The 19,336-nt window shown below is 39.2% G+C and overlaps 2 protein-coding genes across 9 annotated transcripts in view; one reads left to right on the forward strand and one right to left on the reverse strand.

Annotated features, from left to right (window-relative positions):
* Window positions 1–15,021, reverse strand: part of VEZT (vezatin, adherens junctions transmembrane protein) — a 101,294-nt gene extending 86,273 nt beyond the window's left edge. For 6 of the 8 annotated variants that reach the window (XM_031940817.1, XM_031940813.1, XM_031940815.1 and 3 more), the window contains exon 1: window positions 14,723–15,021. In XM_031940817.1, coding sequence (XP_031796677.1) covers window positions 14,723–14,758 — 36 coding nt within the window. In that variant the 5' untranslated portion in view covers window positions 14,759–15,021. The remainder of the gene's footprint in view (window positions 1–14,722) is intronic. The other 2 variants (XM_031940811.1, XM_012550571.3) reach the window with 1 other exon arrangement.
* A 476-nt stretch (window positions 15,022–15,497) lies between these two features.
* The window catches only part of FGD6 (FYVE, RhoGEF and PH domain containing 6), a 157,784-nt gene continuing 153,945 nt past the window's right edge, over window positions 15,498–19,336 (forward strand). The window contains exon 1 of the mRNA XM_031940809.1: window positions 15,498–15,608. Within this exon, the coding sequence (XP_031796669.1) occupies window positions 15,581–15,608 (28 nt within the window). The 5' untranslated portion in view covers window positions 15,498–15,580. The remainder of the gene's footprint in view (window positions 15,609–19,336) is intronic.

Raw genomic sequence — 19,336 nt, forward strand, 5'->3', positions numbered from 1 at the left:
GCAACTTGACCAAGGACACTTACAATCTTCTCTAAGTCCTTGGAATTCCCCAGTATTTGTTGTAAGAAAGAAATCTGGAAAATGGAGGATGCTGACTGATTTAAGAAAGGTAAATGAACAGATGGAAACTATGGGAACTCTTCAGGCTGGGCTTCCATCTCCTACTCAATTGCCTAGAGAATGACCTCTTTGGGTTATAGACATTAAGGACTGTTTCTATTCTATGCCTCTAGATAAGGATAATATGAAAAGATTTGCCTTTTCAGTGCCCAGTGTTAACTTAGTTGAGTCTTATAAAAGATATGAAAGGACAGTTTTGCCACAGGGAATGAAAAACAGTCCTATTATGTGTCAAATGTATGTTGCTGCTGCTCTTATTCCACTAAGAAAAGCATTTCCAAAAGTTATGTTATTACATTACATGGATGATATATTGGGATGTGCACCTGAGGAGCAAATGTTAAGAAGCATTTTTACAAAAGACTATATAACACTAAGGAACTACAAACTGCACACAGCTCCACAAAAAATTCAAAGACATGCTCCTTTTCAATATTTAGCATAGGAAGTATACCCTAAGGTGCTTACAGTACAAAAACTTTCCTTGAGAACAGAGAAGCTTAACACCTTAATCTTTGTTGATTGATAGGAGGTATCCAATGGATGTGCCCAGTGTTAGGCTTGACTACCTATTAATTACAATCATTATATGACATTTTAAGGGGAGACAGTACTTTAAACTCATCATACCAGCTTACAAAAGAAGCTCAAGAGGTTTTGAGAGAATTTGAACTGGTTTTATCCAATGTGGTTGAAAGAATCACTCAAAAACCTTTGGAAATATCAGTTTTTGCTACACAAGAGACACCCACAGCAGTCCTTCATCAAGGAGACAGTGTGATAGAGTGGCTGAACCTCCCAGCACAACCAGAACAAAGCCTTACTCCTTACCCAGTGCTTGTGGCTAGAATTTTATTAAAGGCCATTAAGCAAGCAGTACAATTATATGGGATAAGACCTGACGAGATATACACCTTTTGTACTAATGCACAAATTAATGAAACAATCCCAGAATGGCAAATTTTAATAGCCATGGCTCCAAATTTTACACACGGGTCTCCATTAAAGATAATCAGACTATTATATAACTGGCGATAGCTTCTTGAAGAAAAGGTTTCTAAAGTTCCTCTTAAAGGACCCACTATCTTTACAGATGCATCCAAACTTAATATTTGCGCTGTATACTCAAGTGACTTAACTATAAAGAGAGTAGTCAGAACTCCTTTTCAGTCCACTCAGCAGAATGACTTGTATGCAATCATTCTAGCTCTTACTTATTATGCAGAAGATATAAATACAATATCTGATTCAGCCTATTCAGTAGGTGTGGCACAAAGAATTTCCACAGCCCAAATAAAATTTGTAGCCTCTAATATATATCAGCTCTTTAAGGAACTTCAAGAGCAAGTGAGAAAGCATCCAGGTAAGATTTATATCTTGCATGTTCACTCTCATAGTGGATTTCCAGGCCCTATTTTTGATGGTAATTCAAAGGCAGATATAGCCTTCTACCTATGTTGGCCAATACTCCTTTATTTCAAAAAGTCCAAGAATCTCATTTTAAATATCAGGCTGCTCGAGCTTTACGTTTACAATTTGGAATGACAAGAGAGGAAGCTAGGAGCATAGTAAAAGCCTGTACATCTTGCCTTCCTTTCCATCCTCCTACACTGCCTCCAGGGAAGAACGCTTGTGGTTTGAGACCCAATGAAATCTGGCAAGTGGATGTGACCCATTATAAATCTTTTGGTCGTCTGTCTTTTATCCATGTTGTGGTAGACACTTTTTCAGGATTCACTTTTGCAATACTAGGAGCAAAAGAGACAGTCTGAGTGGTCACTGAATTCCTTATACAAGCATTTGCAATTATGGGTGTGCCATAAGCAATAAAAACAGACAATGGATCTGCATATACTTCTAAATATTTTGCACACTTTTGTGCACATTATAAGATTTTACACACCACTGGCATACCCTTTAATCCTCAAGGACAGGCAGTAGTAGAGAGGAGAAACAGAGACATTAAGATGCTCCCCCAAAAACAAAAGAAAAGGGGAGCCACAGGTAACCCTAGAGAACTTCTAAATCTAGCTCTTTATACTATTAATTTCTTGATTTTTGGCAAAGATGCACTGACTCTGGCAGACAGGTTTTATAACCCACCGGAAGGGCAGTGTTCAGTGCGAGCAGCTTCACTATCTTTAGATAATCTCCAGGTAATGTGGAGAGACCCAGAAAGTGGTGAATGGAAGGGACCAGATAGGTTAACTGTGTGAGGGAGAGGGTTTGCTTGTATCTCTACAGATGGAGAAGGAATCAGATAGGTGCCAATGAGGCGTATTTGTTTTGTCCATCGGAGAGGACGGAGCAGATCCTTGAAACAAAGAAGACCCAAGAAACATTGGGTGGTTCTGTTGCTGACTGTGCCCACCACTGAATGAGCATGGCAGTCTATGGACATCAAAAATTGTTGGACTTCAAAACCCTCAGGAAATCATTGGAATTCCTGAGACATGAAAAGATTGTTGTAGGACTTGAAAACCCTCAGGAATCATTGGATTCTCTGAGACATGATAAGATTGTTGTGGGACTTGAAAACCCTCAGGAATCATTGGATTCTCTGAGATATGATAAGACTGTTGTAGGACTTGAAAGCCCTCAGGAATCTTTGTATTTTCTGCGAAATGATAACATTGTTGCAGGACTTCAAAATCTGCTGGAGTCATTGGATTCCCTAACACATAAAAAGACTGTTGCAGGACTTGAAAAACTTGCAGGGATTGTTGGATTCCTTGACATGTGAAGCAAAGGACAATAGATTGGTTTTGGACTATCTCTTGGCTGCTGAAGAAGGCATATGTGTGTGACTGTTTATATACCCTCTTTCTAGGACTTCTGGAAATCTTTTACAACACCATGTTGATTCATATTGTTTGTTATATCACTTCTTGCATGTACAATTCATGTTTGTTACACCACATTGAGCCTGCACTGGTCGTAGGGAGAGTCATCACTAATAGCCTGTGTGTTATTGCTATGTGCTTGTGTAATACCTCCCATGTTCATGGGTTTGTGCATACCTGTTTCTAATAAGACCTTCAGCCCAGAAACCTGCTAGGAATCCCCACTTCCCTTTGGTGCTTTTCATTTCCCTTCCTGAGCTGTCAGGAAGGGCGTGATCATCTCCTTTTTAGTGCTTTCACCTCCCTTCCTGAGAAGTCAGAGGGGCGTGATCACCTCCTTTTCGATGTTTTCACCTCCTTTCTTGAGAAGTCAGGGAGGGCGTGATCACCTCCTTTTGGGGACTCTCACCTCCCTGAGAATTCAGGGATGGCGTGACCACTTGTGTTCTAAAACAAAAGAAAGCAAGAGATATCGAGTGCTGAAACTCTTGAGTTCATGCACTGAGGTCTGGACAACTGAGCACTTAAGGCTAATTACCGACTGGCCAATACTCTATAAGCATATACTTGGAAAATGGCCCTTCCCACTATCCTGTGCTACCTCAATAAATGGTGTATACAGAGAACTGTAGGAGGGAGTAGGGGGTGGAGTAAGACTAGCCAGGGTCACTCTGGGCAGGAGAGAAAGAAGGAAGGTTGCAGAGATTCTGCTTCCATCCAATTCAATCTTACCTCTAAAGACCAAGAATAAAAACTAAGGACTGTTGCTTATCCTGACTCTGGCTGATTCTAAGCTATCCAGGGTGCTAACACGGTCATCACAAAAATAGAAAAGCATTTCAAACCTAATGGGGTTAAAAAACAACAACAACTATTTTCTAATAGTACTAATGTGCTAGTTATTCCCCTCCCTTCCAAATAATACTTCTAATAATAATAATGCCTAACAGAAAAGTTCTAGCTATAAAGAACTTTATGGATATTCATACTATTTGGTTTTATAAAACACTGAAGCACTAAGTTAAATTCAGCTGATTTTTGTACAGTACTGCTATTTTTCCCTTTATGGTACAGAAGCAGTCAAGAAAAGATAAAAAAAAAAAAATCATTTTCAATATATGGCCCTAATGGAAAAATCTGATTAACAAAATGTGAAGAGAACAGACAGATATTCTTTAGCTTTAAAGTTTTAAACATAATTTAATATTTTACTGGTGTGAATAATATAATAGATATCTAGAATATAACAAAGCCATTTACAATCATAAATCTATCTACAATCATAAAATGAAATCTGAAAGCACACATGAGGAAACAATAGCAGAAAGATACTTAATACCCTTTGAAATGTTAGGATTAAAAACTTTATAAATTCAAGTATTTTAATGCCCCAAAGAAAATAATTTGGAAATGGAAGACAAAAACTAATAACATTTCAAAAAGAGATTTACTTTGCCAAAGAAAACATATTAAATATGTAATTTCATCTTTAATTTTGGGAGATGAACTGCTTACGCTTAGTAGTCAGTTACTTATGTTAGCAACAGGGTTCTGATGATTAAAGAAATTTCATTAATAAACAGTTAATATAATATTTCTCCAAATAGAGATGTTTTATGAAATCCATGCTCACATTATTTTTTTAGGTTTTTTTCTTGGATATAGATGATGAGGAAAATAAAATAAATTTTAGAAGCACACACACATATATAGCCTTTTAAAGAAAAACTGTTAAAAATTTTTAGTGTGTCCTCTTCTTCCACTGATGCAGAGTTTCATCCCTAATGCTGTGACCCAAGCATCTGAATTTGGCTAGGCTGCCCAGTCCCCATTTCAAACATGACTGGATTGGCCATGCACTGTAGCACAGTTTTTAAGAACTCAATTTACCCTGCCTGATCTTCAGACAATAGAGAGGATTGTAGTGGAAGGAAATATCTCTTTTCTTTCAGCAAGGTAATTCTGAAATTTGGTACTTATAATCATTTAATTAGAGACAACAAAATAAAGCTTTGAAAGCCCTCAATGAATCAACATGTATTCATTAAGAATCTACTTTTTAAGTTATCAAACTGTGCATACCCTTTGATCCAGCAGTGTTATAAAGAAGGGAAAGGGACCTGTATGTGCACGAATGTTTGTGGCAGCCCTTTTTGTAGTGGCTAGAAACTGGAAACTGAATGGATGTCCATCAGTTGGAGAATGGCTGAATAAATTGTGGTATGTGAAAATTGTGGAATATTACTGTTCTGTAAGAAATGACCAACAGGATGATTTCAGAAAGGCCTGGAGAGACTTACACGAACTGATGCTGAGTGAAATGAGCAGGACCAGGAGATCATTATATACTTCAACAACAATACTAGATGATGACCAGTTCTGATGTATCAGGCCATCCTCAGCAACGAGATCAACCAAATCATTTCTAATGGAGCAGTAATGAACTGAACTAGCTATACCCAGAAAAAGAACTCTGGGAGATGACTAAAAACCATTACATTGAATTCCCAATCCCTATATTTATGCACACCTGCATTTTTGATTTCCTTCACAAGCTAATTGTACAATAATTCAGAGTCTGATTCTTTTTGTACAGCAAAATAATGTTTTGGTCATGTATACTTATTGTGTATCTAAGTTATATTTTAATATATTTAACATCTACTGGTCATCCTGCCATTTAGGGGAGGGGGTGGGGGGGGTAAGAGGTGAAAAATTGGAACAAGAGGTTTGGCAATTGTTAATGCTGTAAAGTTACCCATGTATATATCCTGTAAATAAAAGGCTATTAAATAAATTTAAAAAAAAAAAAAATCTACTTTTTAAAAGTTGGGTAGTATGTGACATTCAGTTGATACATTAAAGACATCATTCACACTTACACTGTGATCATTCAAGAGTCAATGAAAAATATAATTAGAAAACTGCAATGATTTAACTTTGTGAATACTCAAACCAAGAAAAAAACAGTAAACAAAAAGATACATGTTTAAAAGTATACTACTGTCAAATTAAAATCCTATATAATTCGGGGTGGATGGGGCTGTTAAGGTTTTCCTACTGATGGCAAAACTCTAAAGACACACTACTCTGTTCAAAAGATAGCCTATTGATTGCACTGTATAAAATAAAGTCATAGAGATAAGAGGCAGCAGACTAAGTTTGGGCAATACCTTATAAGTCAGATTTGCCATCAGTGAGAGTGTGTTCAAGGGGATCTTGGTTAATAAATCTTTGAAATTAAGCTGGAGGTGACAGGGAAGAGCTTTAAATGATTTTGGTTTAGAAGTAATGAGTCATGGAGGATACTTGAGTAGGGTATCCTAATGGGCATTGGGACAGGTGGGCTATTTCCAGAAAAACCTATGTTAAAACAAAAAACATCCCTAAAATATGAAATACTTTTCTAAGTGTTGAAGATTTCACTCTTAAACCATCAATTCTATATCAAATCAATTAAAAAGCAATTTAATATGAAGCATCTGAAATGTGAAAAAGTATTGATCTAGGGGCAGCTAGGTGGTGCCGTGGATAGAGTACCGGCCCTGAAGTCAGGAGGACCTGAGTTCAAATCTGACCTCAGACACTTAGCACATCTAAGCTGTGTGACCCTGGGCAAGTCACTTAACCCCAATTAATTCTTTTTCACTTGACAGAATTGCCTCGGGGGGGGGGGGGAGTATTGATCTGGGACCTGGGATGCAAAGATAGTTACATAATATAATTTATATATTATAAATAAAAAGCTATATAATAATTTGTATAGTAGATTTACAATTTAATAGAATCAAAACCATGTACACATATGCACACACAAACACAAACTAATATAATGGAAAATGTAATAGGTCAAGAAACATCCATGGGGAAAAAATGTCTGGTGAATACTTAAGAGGGAAAGATCATGCTCAACTTAGGAGACCCAGGAAGGCAAAGCACCAGTTCTGGGCCCTGGAGGACCAGTGGCATTCTGACAAGGGCAATGAGCACTTGGAAATGGAGAAGAGAATAGATGATCCTTCATTGGAGTGTTGCTACAATGCCTCAGCTGAGAGGTGATCCAGGTTTTCAGAAGACCACATCAGGCAAACACCAATTCTGGCAGTTTCTACCATGATGGAGAGCACATCATGTGGAATAAGTGCTTAATAAATGCTTCCTGTTGTTTTCTAGCTTCCAGATCCTTCCTCTTGGCAGATAGTGTGAAGGAGATGCTCAACAGTAATAAGTTCAATTCTTTTTTCACAAGAGAATCCTTCAAACATCTGTCTTCACATGCGTTACATTCCCCTTCTCCACTTCTACCAAGTCTCTGCTTCCTTGGTCCCATTTTTTCAGCCAATCCTCATCATCAGGCTCTTTGCTAGCCTGGCAAATCTCGATTGGATGCTCTTCAGCTTATTTATGTCCTTCCTAACATATGATGTCCAAAATGAACACAGTGCCACATTAATGATTTGGCCAGGACACAACTCCAGCAGGCCTCTTTACTTTTAGAAACAAGCCTATGAATGCAGATGAAGATGACATCGTTTTTCTTGGCTGCTATATAACACAAGGCTGATGCATCACATGGAACTTCTTTCTCCCTTTCTACATATGTAGTTGATTTCATTCTTTCCTATCTTCTCCAGCAAGTACATCTGCATTCATTTTGGCCCTTTTCTTGATTAACAGGTTCTCCCTATCAACAAGTATCTAGCGTTGTCTTCAAATAAACCCATGTTCTCTATTCTTAAAAAACAAACAAACAAACCAAAAAACCCTTCACCACACATCACCATCCCCTCAAGTTGTTACCCCTTGCTGCTTCTCTATTTCTCAACCAAACTCCTACAAAATGTCACCTACATTTGCTGCTTCCATCTTTTCTTTCAGTTTTCAGTACTTTGCAATCTGGCTTCCAAATTTGTTGCTCAACTAAAAATGCTTTATCCAAATCCAAATGATCTTTTAATGGTCAAATCTGATGATTTTTTCCTCCGTCTCCAACCTTCTGGATCACCTTGTGACATTTGACAGTATCCATCATTTTCTCTGCCCAGATACTTTTCCCACACTGGGTTTTCCTGACACTATTGATCAATGGCTTGTTGGCTAGTTCTGCCTCCACTGACTGCTGGTAGTATCTAGCCTATGTTGTTCTATTCTGTCCTCAAAAAGAGGATGAAAAATCATCACATGCTTTAATAAAATCAGGTAGTTGGTTGATAAGCATTAAGTGCCTACCATGTGCTAAGGGTACAAGAAATGTAAAAGTCCCTTGTCTCCAGTGTTCACAATTTAGTAGAAACAACATGCAAACTATGTACAAACATACTATGGAGATAATCAACAGAAAGAAGATATTAAAATTAAGAAGGGTTGGGCAAGATTTCTTGTAGGAGGTGAGATTTTAGCTGGGACTTAATGGAAGATAGGGAGGCAAGCAAAAGTGAAAAGGAAGAGAATATCAGGCATGGGGGCAGTCAGCCATGTTAAGAGATGAACTGTTCTTTCTGAGGAATAGTAAGGTCGTTGTGATTGGGGATCATGTGTATCAGACTATGTAGGAAAGGAAACATGTAAAAAGCATAAAGAATACTGGAGAGGGGCAGCACTAGCTTAGGAAGATTAATCATAATATTCACTGATCTATCAGTTTAGTAGTCAAAAAAGAAAATCAGGCTTGTCTGACATAATTTCTTGGACATGCTGTTTTTTGTGGTCATTATTTCTTTTTCTAGCTGCTCCTTTAAGAATGATAGATTTCAATCAGAAATTCAAGTTAAGTTCACCAGCTTACAGCTTCCAAGCTCCATTCTCCTCCTTTGAGGTAAAGATTTAGCTCTTGAGTTCTCTTCTCTCAACAGCAATAGTTCACAGTTCTTTCTGGAGCTTAGGTGGAGGTTCTCCTGAGCTTAATAACAAGAACGTTTTCTAGGCAGGGAAATGCTTCTTTATTGTCTCCTTAGTTTTCTCAAGTCTATTATCTTTGTTCTGTACCTTTCCTCTTATGTGATTCTGATCCCTACTCCAACTCTGACATTACCCTTCTAACTCTATCCAAGAATATTTTCATATAGCAACCATTCAAAGCACTATGCACATATAAAGGGAGTACTCAAACTCGTAATTTATTATTTCTCAACTGAGATACAAGATCACCCTATTCCCATCCCACCCCCTATAGGTAGACCCCTGATAATATCCTTTTGACTCTAGAACAGTGCTATTTTCATGTAGTACAGAGATGACCCTGGATTCTCAAAGGCTAAGCCAATAATCTTGATAGGTTCTAACAGAAAGACAATATATATGCAGTCAAACATTCAGTCTAGCCAAGCACAGAGAGAATGATCACCACAAAACTGTCCTTTACTATAAAAACTGTATATACCTTTTGATCCAACAATATTACTACTAGGTTTGTATCTCAAAGATAGCAAAGGAAAAAAAAAGAACCTATTTATGCAAAAATATTTATAGTAGCTCTCTGTGGTGATAAAAATTTGGAAATTGAGGGGATGCTATAAGAAATAACAAAGGGGATGGTTTCTGAAAAACTTGGGAAGACTTACATGAACTGATACAAAGTGAAATAAGCAGAACCAGGAGAACATTGTACACTAACCGCAATACAGTAATCATGATCAACTATGAAAAGACTTGACTATTCTGCTCAATATAATGATCTAAAAAGGAAAAATACTATCTAGATTCAGAGAGAGGTGATGAATTCAAAAGTGCAAATTGAAGGATATTTTTTTCACTTTATTTTTCTTACTTTTTTTGTACATGGCTATTATGGAAGTGTTTCACACTATTTCACATGTACAATAGGTATCATTGCTCACTTTCTCAAAGGATGAGGAGGGACTGGTGAAGGGAGAAAATTTGAAACTGATTTGAAAATGAATAGTTTTTTTTTTTTTTAAGTACTGCCTTATGACAATCTCATGAAACATGTAAAAATACAAAACTGCTTTTAGTTTTGAATGGTATCCCTTCTACTGTTATAGTAGCAGTGACAGGAGAGAGGAGAGAGATCATTAAGAACAATGTTTCAGACTGTAAATATTCATTTAGCTCTTATTCTTACTAGGAAATCTTTGTCCATCACTAAAGCTTTTAAAATCGGATAGAACAATGTAGTCATAATAACATTTCCAACAGATCCATAAAACACTTAGGGGAAAAAAAACCTTCAATAATCATCTGGTTCACCATCCTCAATTTTTCAGATTAATAATGTGAAGATTCTTATTTCCTAAATCAGTTTTCCTTTCATCGTATCAAACTGCTTATTCAAAAGCACACATTAAGCACTATATAAATATTAGTGATTATTACTATTAGAAAACAAATGCATTTCTCAAAAAGAGAATAGCTGAATTTGAGATTTATAATACTTTATTAAAAGGGAGCACTGTTGTAGTGACCAAAGAGAAAATCTACCTCTGTGACCATAGGCAAGTTACTTTGCCACTCAATGTCCCACATAAATCACTAGGACTAACAGTTAACAGAAATGTTTCAGTGCTGACTCAGTGGCCCTATAGGACAGAATTAATAGCAATGGGAGAAAAGTGTAAAGATGCAAATTTAAGCTTGATGTCAAAGAAAACCTTTCCAACAACTAAAGCAGTCTAAAAATAGAAGAGGCTGCCTCCAGATGATAGATTTTTCCCCTTAATGGAGATCTTCAAACAGAACCTAGATGACCATTTGTCAAGTATGTTTTAGTAAATATTCCTTTTGGGTACAGCCTGCAATGGATGACCAGTGAGGTCCTTTTCAACTCTCAAATTATCTGATTCTGAGGAAGTTTCTATACTAGGTTTTTCCATATAAAATAACAGATTCTTTTAAAATTACTGGTCAGTAATTGATAAACAAACTTTTCTTTCCTCCCCCATTTAAAAGTATTTTATTTTTTCCAATTACCTATAAAGACAGTTTTCAACATTCATTTTTTATAAGATTTTGATTTCCAAATTTTTCTCCCTCCCCTTCCCTCTCCTCATGATAGTAAATACTCTTGATATATGTTAAGGACCATAACTAAGTATGAAACCCAGAAAGCCTGTAGAGTTACAGGGGACTGTACCATTAAGGGGTAGGTGGATTCTCCAAAAGCTCCCACAGCTGTGAATCATAACACACTTGAAGGAATTGCAAATAAGCTTTAACTGATGTGGATGTTGCTTGTGAATTGGGAATGAAATAAATTGGAGACAAGAGGGAAGAGGAGAGGTCAGAGAATGCAACTGCCTCTCGGTCTCCTTGCATCATCCTCTCACATGAAGGGATCTATTCTGCTGGTCAGAATTAGATCCCCAGCAGCCACTAGCAGGTTGCTCCTGTAACAGATATGTTTTCCATGATTGCATATGTATAACCTATATTTCTACCTTAGTCATATTATAAAAGAAGAAACAGAACAAAGGAACCCCCCCCATCTATCCCCTCCAAGTGAAAATAGTCTGCCTTTGATCTGCATTCAGACTCCACACCACAGTTCTTTCTCTGAATGAGGATAGCATTTTCCACATGAGTCTTTTGGAATTGTCTTAGATTATTCATTATATTGCTGAGAAGAGCTAAGTCAATCATAATCAATTGCTAACTGTTACTGTGTACAATGTTCTCCTGGTTCTATATGTAAACTTTTCTAAGTAATTTCAGAAAAAAAATTTCAGGTATGAAAATTCTAGCCTAAACTGAGCTAGGTTTAAAGTGGCCTGGCTCCTATACTTGATAGTTCATCAATACTTCAAGGATTCATGTTTTCACTGACATTATTACTATCTACAACCAAATCCTTTATGCTTTAGAAGTCTTTAAATGATGCTATGATTAAAAGTTTAATTAACAGGAAGTCAACATTCTAGAATAAGCTCCTCCAAGTTTAGCCAAGGTTGTCCTCAAAGGACAGGCATTGCTGTCCCTGTGTTTAAAGTCCATCTATCTGGGAGGAGAGCTTGAGCTTTGCTGATACTGCATAGTCATATCAACCTACCTTCTTCCCAGGAAAGACATCTGATTAGGACTTGAATATTAACAAAACATTAGAACATCATGCATTATTTTAAATCTAATTTATCCACAAAATTCTCTAGTAATTCGATTTAAAAACACTGAAAAAACTACCATTTTCTCAGCCAAAACAAAATTTATTTATTCATTTAAAAATTATAATTGGGTTTCTTGACACACAGAATCTGTATATAGATATTAATGTCAAGGAATCAGAATTCTTTGTTTTGATTTTTTATTTTTATCAGATGGATACTGAGATAATCTTGTTCAATGGTTTCAAACTCAAATAGAAACAGGGACCACTAGAGTACCCCCAAACCTTGGCTGCATACTGACTTAGAAAACCACAAATTAATATCTATGCTCCATTACATTTTTATTTATTTTATTAAACATTTCCCAATTATATTTCAATCTGATGGGGGAGAGCGCTGTGGGTACCATGTTTGACTTTTCTATCTAGCCCATTGCTTCATCTTAAAGAAGGGTTGCCCTAAGGATGTTAGTTATCTATTTAAAAAATTTTTTTTAAGTTAAAAAGATGCTCAGCAAAGAAAATTCTAGAACCTTTTCATACACACTATCCATAAGTCGTCAGTCGTGGTACTATTTTAGTTCAATTCATAGGTTCAGGAGTGGTATGCTACACATAGCATTAGTACAAATGCCTTGTTTTGTGGGTGGTATAAAATTTTTAAATTTTGATTTAATGGCTTGTTTTAGTCATGACAATTAATAGCCACTTTTGTGCAGTAATTTTTTTAATCTATATTTATTGTTCTCTGCCAGTTTTGTCTATTTTCTCCAGCTAACATTTCCAATTTCTTTCATCACAGGTTTGACTTTCTCAATTTTAACTATTCTTAGTGGTCCTCTGAAATTTCTCCAAGTTTTTCATATTTTTCAAATTGTGAATTCTTGAACAGAATATAAATATATTTAGATTTACTGTTAAGTAAGTAAATGAATGAATGAATATCCTTGAGTTGAAATGCTTAGGATCCTATTTCTACAGCCTATATATTATTGATCTTTTTAGAACCAATTCTAATAATTCTACATATCCTTTAAGCTACAATTAATAATTTTAACTTTGTTTTCTGCAGATATGTTTAAAGATATTAAACCATACATGTATATATACACAGAGTCTAAAACTTGACCTTTAATCTTATTTATTACTCATATCTATGACAGGGATGCAACCTATTAAAAAAATCAGGAGTGGTTTTGCTGTACTGTAAGTGGTAGTTACATAATAGGCACACATTTATCAATTGTCTGACTCATTGGAAAATCATTGAAAAGATAAAATAATAAGAAAAAGCCTTATGAGCATTAGTATTCAAATGCTGGAACTGATGGTCCTTAATAGCCAAATGAAGATTCCTTACTGAGATCATCAATATACCTTAAAACATGTCCTCCTTCCATCTGGATATAAAAGGAGACTTTGGGCCTATGTTTAGTGGCAATAAAAGATCTGGCTTCATTTTTTTTTTTTTCTTTATTTTATCAAAGATGCCTTTAACACATTCACTTCCAGGGACCCAAAAGCTTCACATTCAATGGTCCTTGGACACACTTAAAAAAAAAAAAAAATGGATTCAAGAAGCCTTAACTCCAGAGGTACTAATCTCATACATAATTCCCCAGAAACTTTGAAAGCCAAGGACAAAAAAGGCAGCAACAGAATCCTCAGAGCTTTCCAGTAAAATATAAGAATGAGAAAATCGGGGAGCTTTTTTTGTTTTTCTATTAGCATCTCTAGAGCTCAGCAAGAGCAGAGGTTTTAAATGAGGTTTTAATTGCTTCCACTCCCAGCTCAGACCCAGCCCTAGGCCATAGTTTCTGGGTTGCAAGGTGTATAGAGGCAGGAAGTGTTATCTTTTTCGTGTGTGTGTGTTGTGTGTGTGTTCTCCACAGACTACTAAACCCAGCGCATACACACTCAGAGAACCACATATTGGTATCTACGTTCTACTGTGTTATGTATTCTGTTCACATTTCCCAGTTACATTTTAAGCTAACACGCATTTGTGGAATACACGCTGCTTGCAGTCGCCTCCCTGCACAGAGGACCAGCTTCTCCAAAAGCATCCTCAGCCCCCAAGGATCTCTTCCGCCCCCAGCATCCTCGCATACAGAGAGGATCCCGTGGGACCCGTGGACAGCCAGAGCTGACGGAAGACGGGGGGGGGGAAGCGCAAAGCTGGAGGGGACCTGCCTGGTGATGGTTTAGGATGGCGGGAGCTGGGAGAAGGCCTAGGGCCGCACATAACTAGGGAGGGCTCCCGGGGGCGCCACAGCGAAGGGCGGTCTAGGACGCTCAGAGCAGGGAGAAGGCCTAGGGCCGCACGTATCTGGGGAGGGGTTTCTGGGGGGCGTGCACAGTTAAGAGGGCCCCCAGAGCTGAGGGAAGGCCCGGGGGCACGGAGGGCGGGGCTCCCGGGGGCGCGCATAACTGGGGTGGTCCAGGACCCCCAGAGCTGGGGGAAGGCCGGGGACGCGCAGAACTGAGACGGACCGAGGGAAACGCCGGGTGGGGTCCTCGGGCGAGGCGGGGAAAGGGTACAGGCGTGCCGCCCTTCCCTCACACCTGTCAGCCCAGCCCTCCCCGCCCCACCGTGCCCGGCCTCGCCCGGACCTCTGGGGCCTCCAGCCCCGCACACCCTTCCGTGTCGACCCCGGGGCAAGCCCCCCTCTTGGGGGGCGACGCCGCCTCCATCGTCCCTTACCTCAAACACCACTTCTTCGTCAAACTCCGGTGTCATCCTTCTCCGCCATGCCACCCGCCCCGGCACGATGGGAAATGAAGTCCGTCAGCCCGGGGGGGGCGGGACGTGCGGGCCCCGAGCTGGCTCGAAAGGGGTGCTGAACTACATCTCCCAGCATGTCCCGCGGCTTGCGGTTCCTCTCTTCCGGCCAGCCGAGGGGCGGGGGCGAAGAAAGGATTGAAATCCTGAGATTCCCCTGGGCTGGACGTTGAGCTGTTAAATCCGCCGCCCTTAGGGGGCGCTGAGAGGTCCTGGATTTTTTTTTTTTTTTTTTTTTTCTTTTTCGAGCGCGTGCCGGAGGAGCGCGCTCGCCACTTGGGAACGCCTCCCTCGGAGGCGAGCCAGCTGGAGCCCGCACGCGCCGGGGGTGGGGGCCGGCAGGGAGGAACGCACCGGCGCTCTGGGAAGCTTCCCCGAGAGCTCGTCCGGGAGGCGCTCGGGCTTTCGGAACCTTCCCGGGGAGCCCGGCTCGGGGGCGCTCGCGCGCTCCTTGCCCCTCGCTCGGCCGGCCGGGCGGCTGGCGCGGCGGCGAGCGTCGGGAGAGCCCCCGGAGCCGCGGCTGCTTGGTACCGGCGCTCCCGAGCTGCGGACGTGATGCGAGAGCGGCGGTTCTCCGTTCCTGCACCCTCCCCGCTGGAAGCCATGGATTAAAGAGGAATAAAAAAAGGCCGTGAGGAGAAAGAGAGAGAGACAGAGACAGAGAGAGACAGAGACAGAGAGAGACAGAGAGAGAGAGAGAGAGAGAGAGAGACAGAGACAGAGACACAGAGAGAGACAGAGAGAGACAGAGAGAGAGAGAGAGAGAGAGAGAGCGCCCGCATGGGAGGAATCATGAACTCCAGCGCCGGTAAGTGCCCGGAGACCGCGCTCGCCCCGCGGAAACTTTGTCCCGCGCGTCGGGAACGAGCCCCGGGAGCGACTGGGAAGCCTGGAGTTTCCTGCTCCTGCCCCTTCCCCAGACTAGCCCCTGCAGGCACCGGGAGGACATCTGCAAGCGCTGACCTGACGGCGATCCCGCTGCCAAAGGGAATAAATACTACAGTGGTCTTCCTTCCCCAGCGCGGCGTCTCTGTGCCGTCCTGGGGTCCGAGCCCTCCGGGACGGCCCTTCAGAACTCCCGGGGGGGCCGCAGCTGGGGCTCCTCTTTGGAAGATGAGGACCGCTCCCTGCGCGCAACCTAGCCAGAAAACACATTATTATAAGAGGGAGCTGTGCTGCGCTCGGAGCCTCCCCGTCTTTCCTCTGCTGGGAAACTCTGGCGTAGACCAGAAACTTTTCTGGGCAGAGCGGAGAAGTTTCGACTTTGTAACTTTCCACACCCCATTTAACCCGAGAAGCTTGGGACTAGGATCCGGGGCAATCAATATCTGTAGCTTTTAAATCTATTATCCCTCGCAACTCTTCCCGGTCAAAAACAATGCAATCGGTTTTTGGCTCCTGTTAAGGGAATTGTAGAGGATTCCTTTTTTTTTTTGTTTGTTTTATTTACTTATTTAAATGTTAGCTTTCCTGCGATTAGTTTCAGTGATACTTTTTTATATTACTCTTAAACATTGCATTTGCAGGTACGTGGCTGCTGCTGATGATCTAGGCAAAAGTTGGCACTTTGCTGTTGGTTTTCATGATCTTGGGCATTGTTTTGAAAGCATTTCTAGAAATGAGCTCTGCAACTTAATTAGAAAATTGATCTTTTTAAAAATGCAAGTTAATTTTTTAAAAAATCACTATTTTGATCATATACTTCAATCCCTTCGGGGGAAAAAAATTTGCATGCTGTTTTGAAGTTAAATTTCAGTTGAGCGATGAAATTCATCTCTCCAGCCTCTTTACTTCAAAGTCATTATTTCTAATGACGTATCAGGTGAAAAGTTTCTCTGATCCTCCTGGCTTTTGTTTAAAATCGAGGAAATGGGAAACCCATCCTGATATGTGTTATCTCAGAAGTAAGGATACTTTTGAGTTTAGCGCAGCCAGGTGTAATCGGATTGTCTAGAAGAAATCTGAGTTTAGATAGGAGCTTTCTTTTTTAATTAGCTAAGAGCATGCATGAAAAGTCACAGCATTTTAATGTTGCTAAGCATGTAGCTTATTCCTATTATTCCTATTCCTAGAAGTTATCTCAGACATTTCCCCTTTGACAGTTTGTGAAATAGGTCATATAAAATAGCACACTGTGGGGACAATTGGATGTATGTAAAAATTCTCTTACTGACTCTTACTTTACGGAAAACTTGACTTTTTCCTTCAACTAGATTAAGTCATTAAAGCTTTAGGTTATTAAAAAAATTATTGTACCAGTAAAAATAATTTAAACCCTAATAATTAAGAATCAAGAGGCTTCCAAGATTTTTTTCAACCATGCCAAATTGTAAAACATTAATGTCTTTAGTAATAGTATTTACATTTTCGTTTAGGCAAGGTGACATACAGAGCAGACTGAAGATTTTAAACTTATAAAATAGAAAAACACTTTTATATGTCATGCTCATTGATGGTGGTTTGTAATGGTGACTGATGTTTTGGGTGCCTGCGTGTGTATTTAAATGTTATCAGCTTCATAAACAGAAAATCCACAAGCACTATTTTTTTCCATGTTGAAAAATAGAAAGGTTTCCTGTGTTTAACTTAGTTATTACTCAATTGTTTTATATGGTGATACAGAGAAAGCTGTGAGACTTCTTTTTGTTTAGCCCATCTGTTGGGTCAGGAGGTTTCTTTCATTGTGCTGGAAGGAGGAATATGGAAGAGCTAATCATCTGCTCTCCCTACCCCCAATCATTTCTGTAGAGTGAGTGATATATTGTGTTGATCTGCTGCTTTAGAGTGTTTTAGAGTTAACAACAAAATTATTTAAAACCTTTAAAAAGTTTTCCCCTTCTGGACAAATGAGTGGTTCACCTAAATCTGTTTATAAGCATTGTTGGGGGGGTTGTTTTATTTTAGTAAGAAAAATGCACAAAAGCCCAATACTACTATAGGTAGTTACATGTTTACCAATGTGCTGAAGCACATTGATAAACAGGTGAGGAGACTTCCTTTGACTTGGATTTAGAGTAATGTTAACTAGCTCATTTATTTATTTATTTATCCTAGTTACATGCAAACCATTCTTTTACATTTCTTTTTAAAACTTTTGAGTTCTACATTATCTCTTTCTCCTTTCCCAACCCTCCCTCCCCCAATGAGATGGTACGAATCAACATGATACTATACATGGGAGCAATTCTCCTTTATTGTTTTCTGTCTTATTTGTTTATTATTGTTTGCCAGGAACACCTTGGGTTCAAGGCAAAAGTAGGGGAGCTCCTTGTTAGCAGACATGTCTTACTTTATGATAGTACCTAGCTGATGCTTATTACATTCCTGTTGATGGATTGTTGTTTAGATCCCCACCTCAGAACTTTATTAGCTGTGTTGCTGTGGATAAGGCATCTAACCTTCTGAGGCTCAGTTTGCTCATCTATAAAAGGGGATTAATAATATTAGTTCATGAGCCAAAAAAAACTTCAGGCTAAGTCCTTGCCCTCTCATTGTTGGGGTTTTCTTTTTCTTTTTTTTTTTCAAATTAATTTTTTTTCCTGATCATACATGTATATTAACTTTAAAAATACACATTTCTTTATGAAACATGTTGGGAGAGAAAAATCAGAACAAAAAGGAAAAACCATGGGAGAAAAATCAAAAACTAGAAAAAAGAAATAAATATAGCATGTGTTGATTTTAAGTCAATCTCCATAGTTCATGGGTTTTCTTAGCAAAGATACTTGAAAGGTTTGCCATTTCCTTCTTCAGCACATTTTACAGATGAAGAAACTGAAACAAACAAGGTAAAATGACTTGCCCAGGATCACATAGTGTTTGAAATTACTTTTGAACTTAGGTTTGATGCTCTATCCACTGAGTCACCTAGCTGTCTCCTGGTATAGAGTTGAGGCTTATTACATACTTGTTGATGGATTGCTTAGATATCTACCTTAGAGCTTTATTAACTATGGAGTTATAGGCCAGAAACAAGTCATTCATCTGTCTAATATGACAAAACAGCTGGACACTGAGTCACCAACATTACTCGTGTGTAGAAGTTCACCCCAGCCATCTGTACAGCAACACTGTACAGCTGCTGACTAGTCCATTTATACTATTTACTTATATATTTTTGGTGTTTTTAGCTTCCTACCTTATTTTTCCCTAGAGTTAAGCAGCTGTATAAATAAAAGGTTTGCAGCATCTCTTTCAGAAGATGCCATAGAACTGAATCCAGAATTTGAGGTCCTCAGGCCTGGCTGGTAGCCAAACACTGATGAACACTTATTTCGAGTGTATTCAGCTTGAGAGCACATATACCATATTCTTGATGGTTTGATGTCTTTTGAACAATATTGCTCAGGGTTGGCAAACAGCTTCAAAGGCTCCCTCCCCGTGACTCTCTGGGTCTAATCACTGGAGAGAAAAGCTCTGTAAATTCTGATAACTCAGTTAACATTGGAGTCTAGCATGGTTATTTAAAACAACCTATTTTTTTTTTAATGAAAGAATAATAACCCAGTGCTATTAAATATCCCCGCTTTCTTTTCA

Source organism: Sarcophilus harrisii, chromosome 5 (assembly GCF_902635505.1).
Source record: "Sarcophilus harrisii chromosome 5, mSarHar1.11, whole genome shotgun sequence".
In the NCBI taxonomy this organism is placed as follows: domain Eukaryota; kingdom Metazoa; phylum Chordata; class Mammalia; order Dasyuromorphia; family Dasyuridae; genus Sarcophilus; species Sarcophilus harrisii.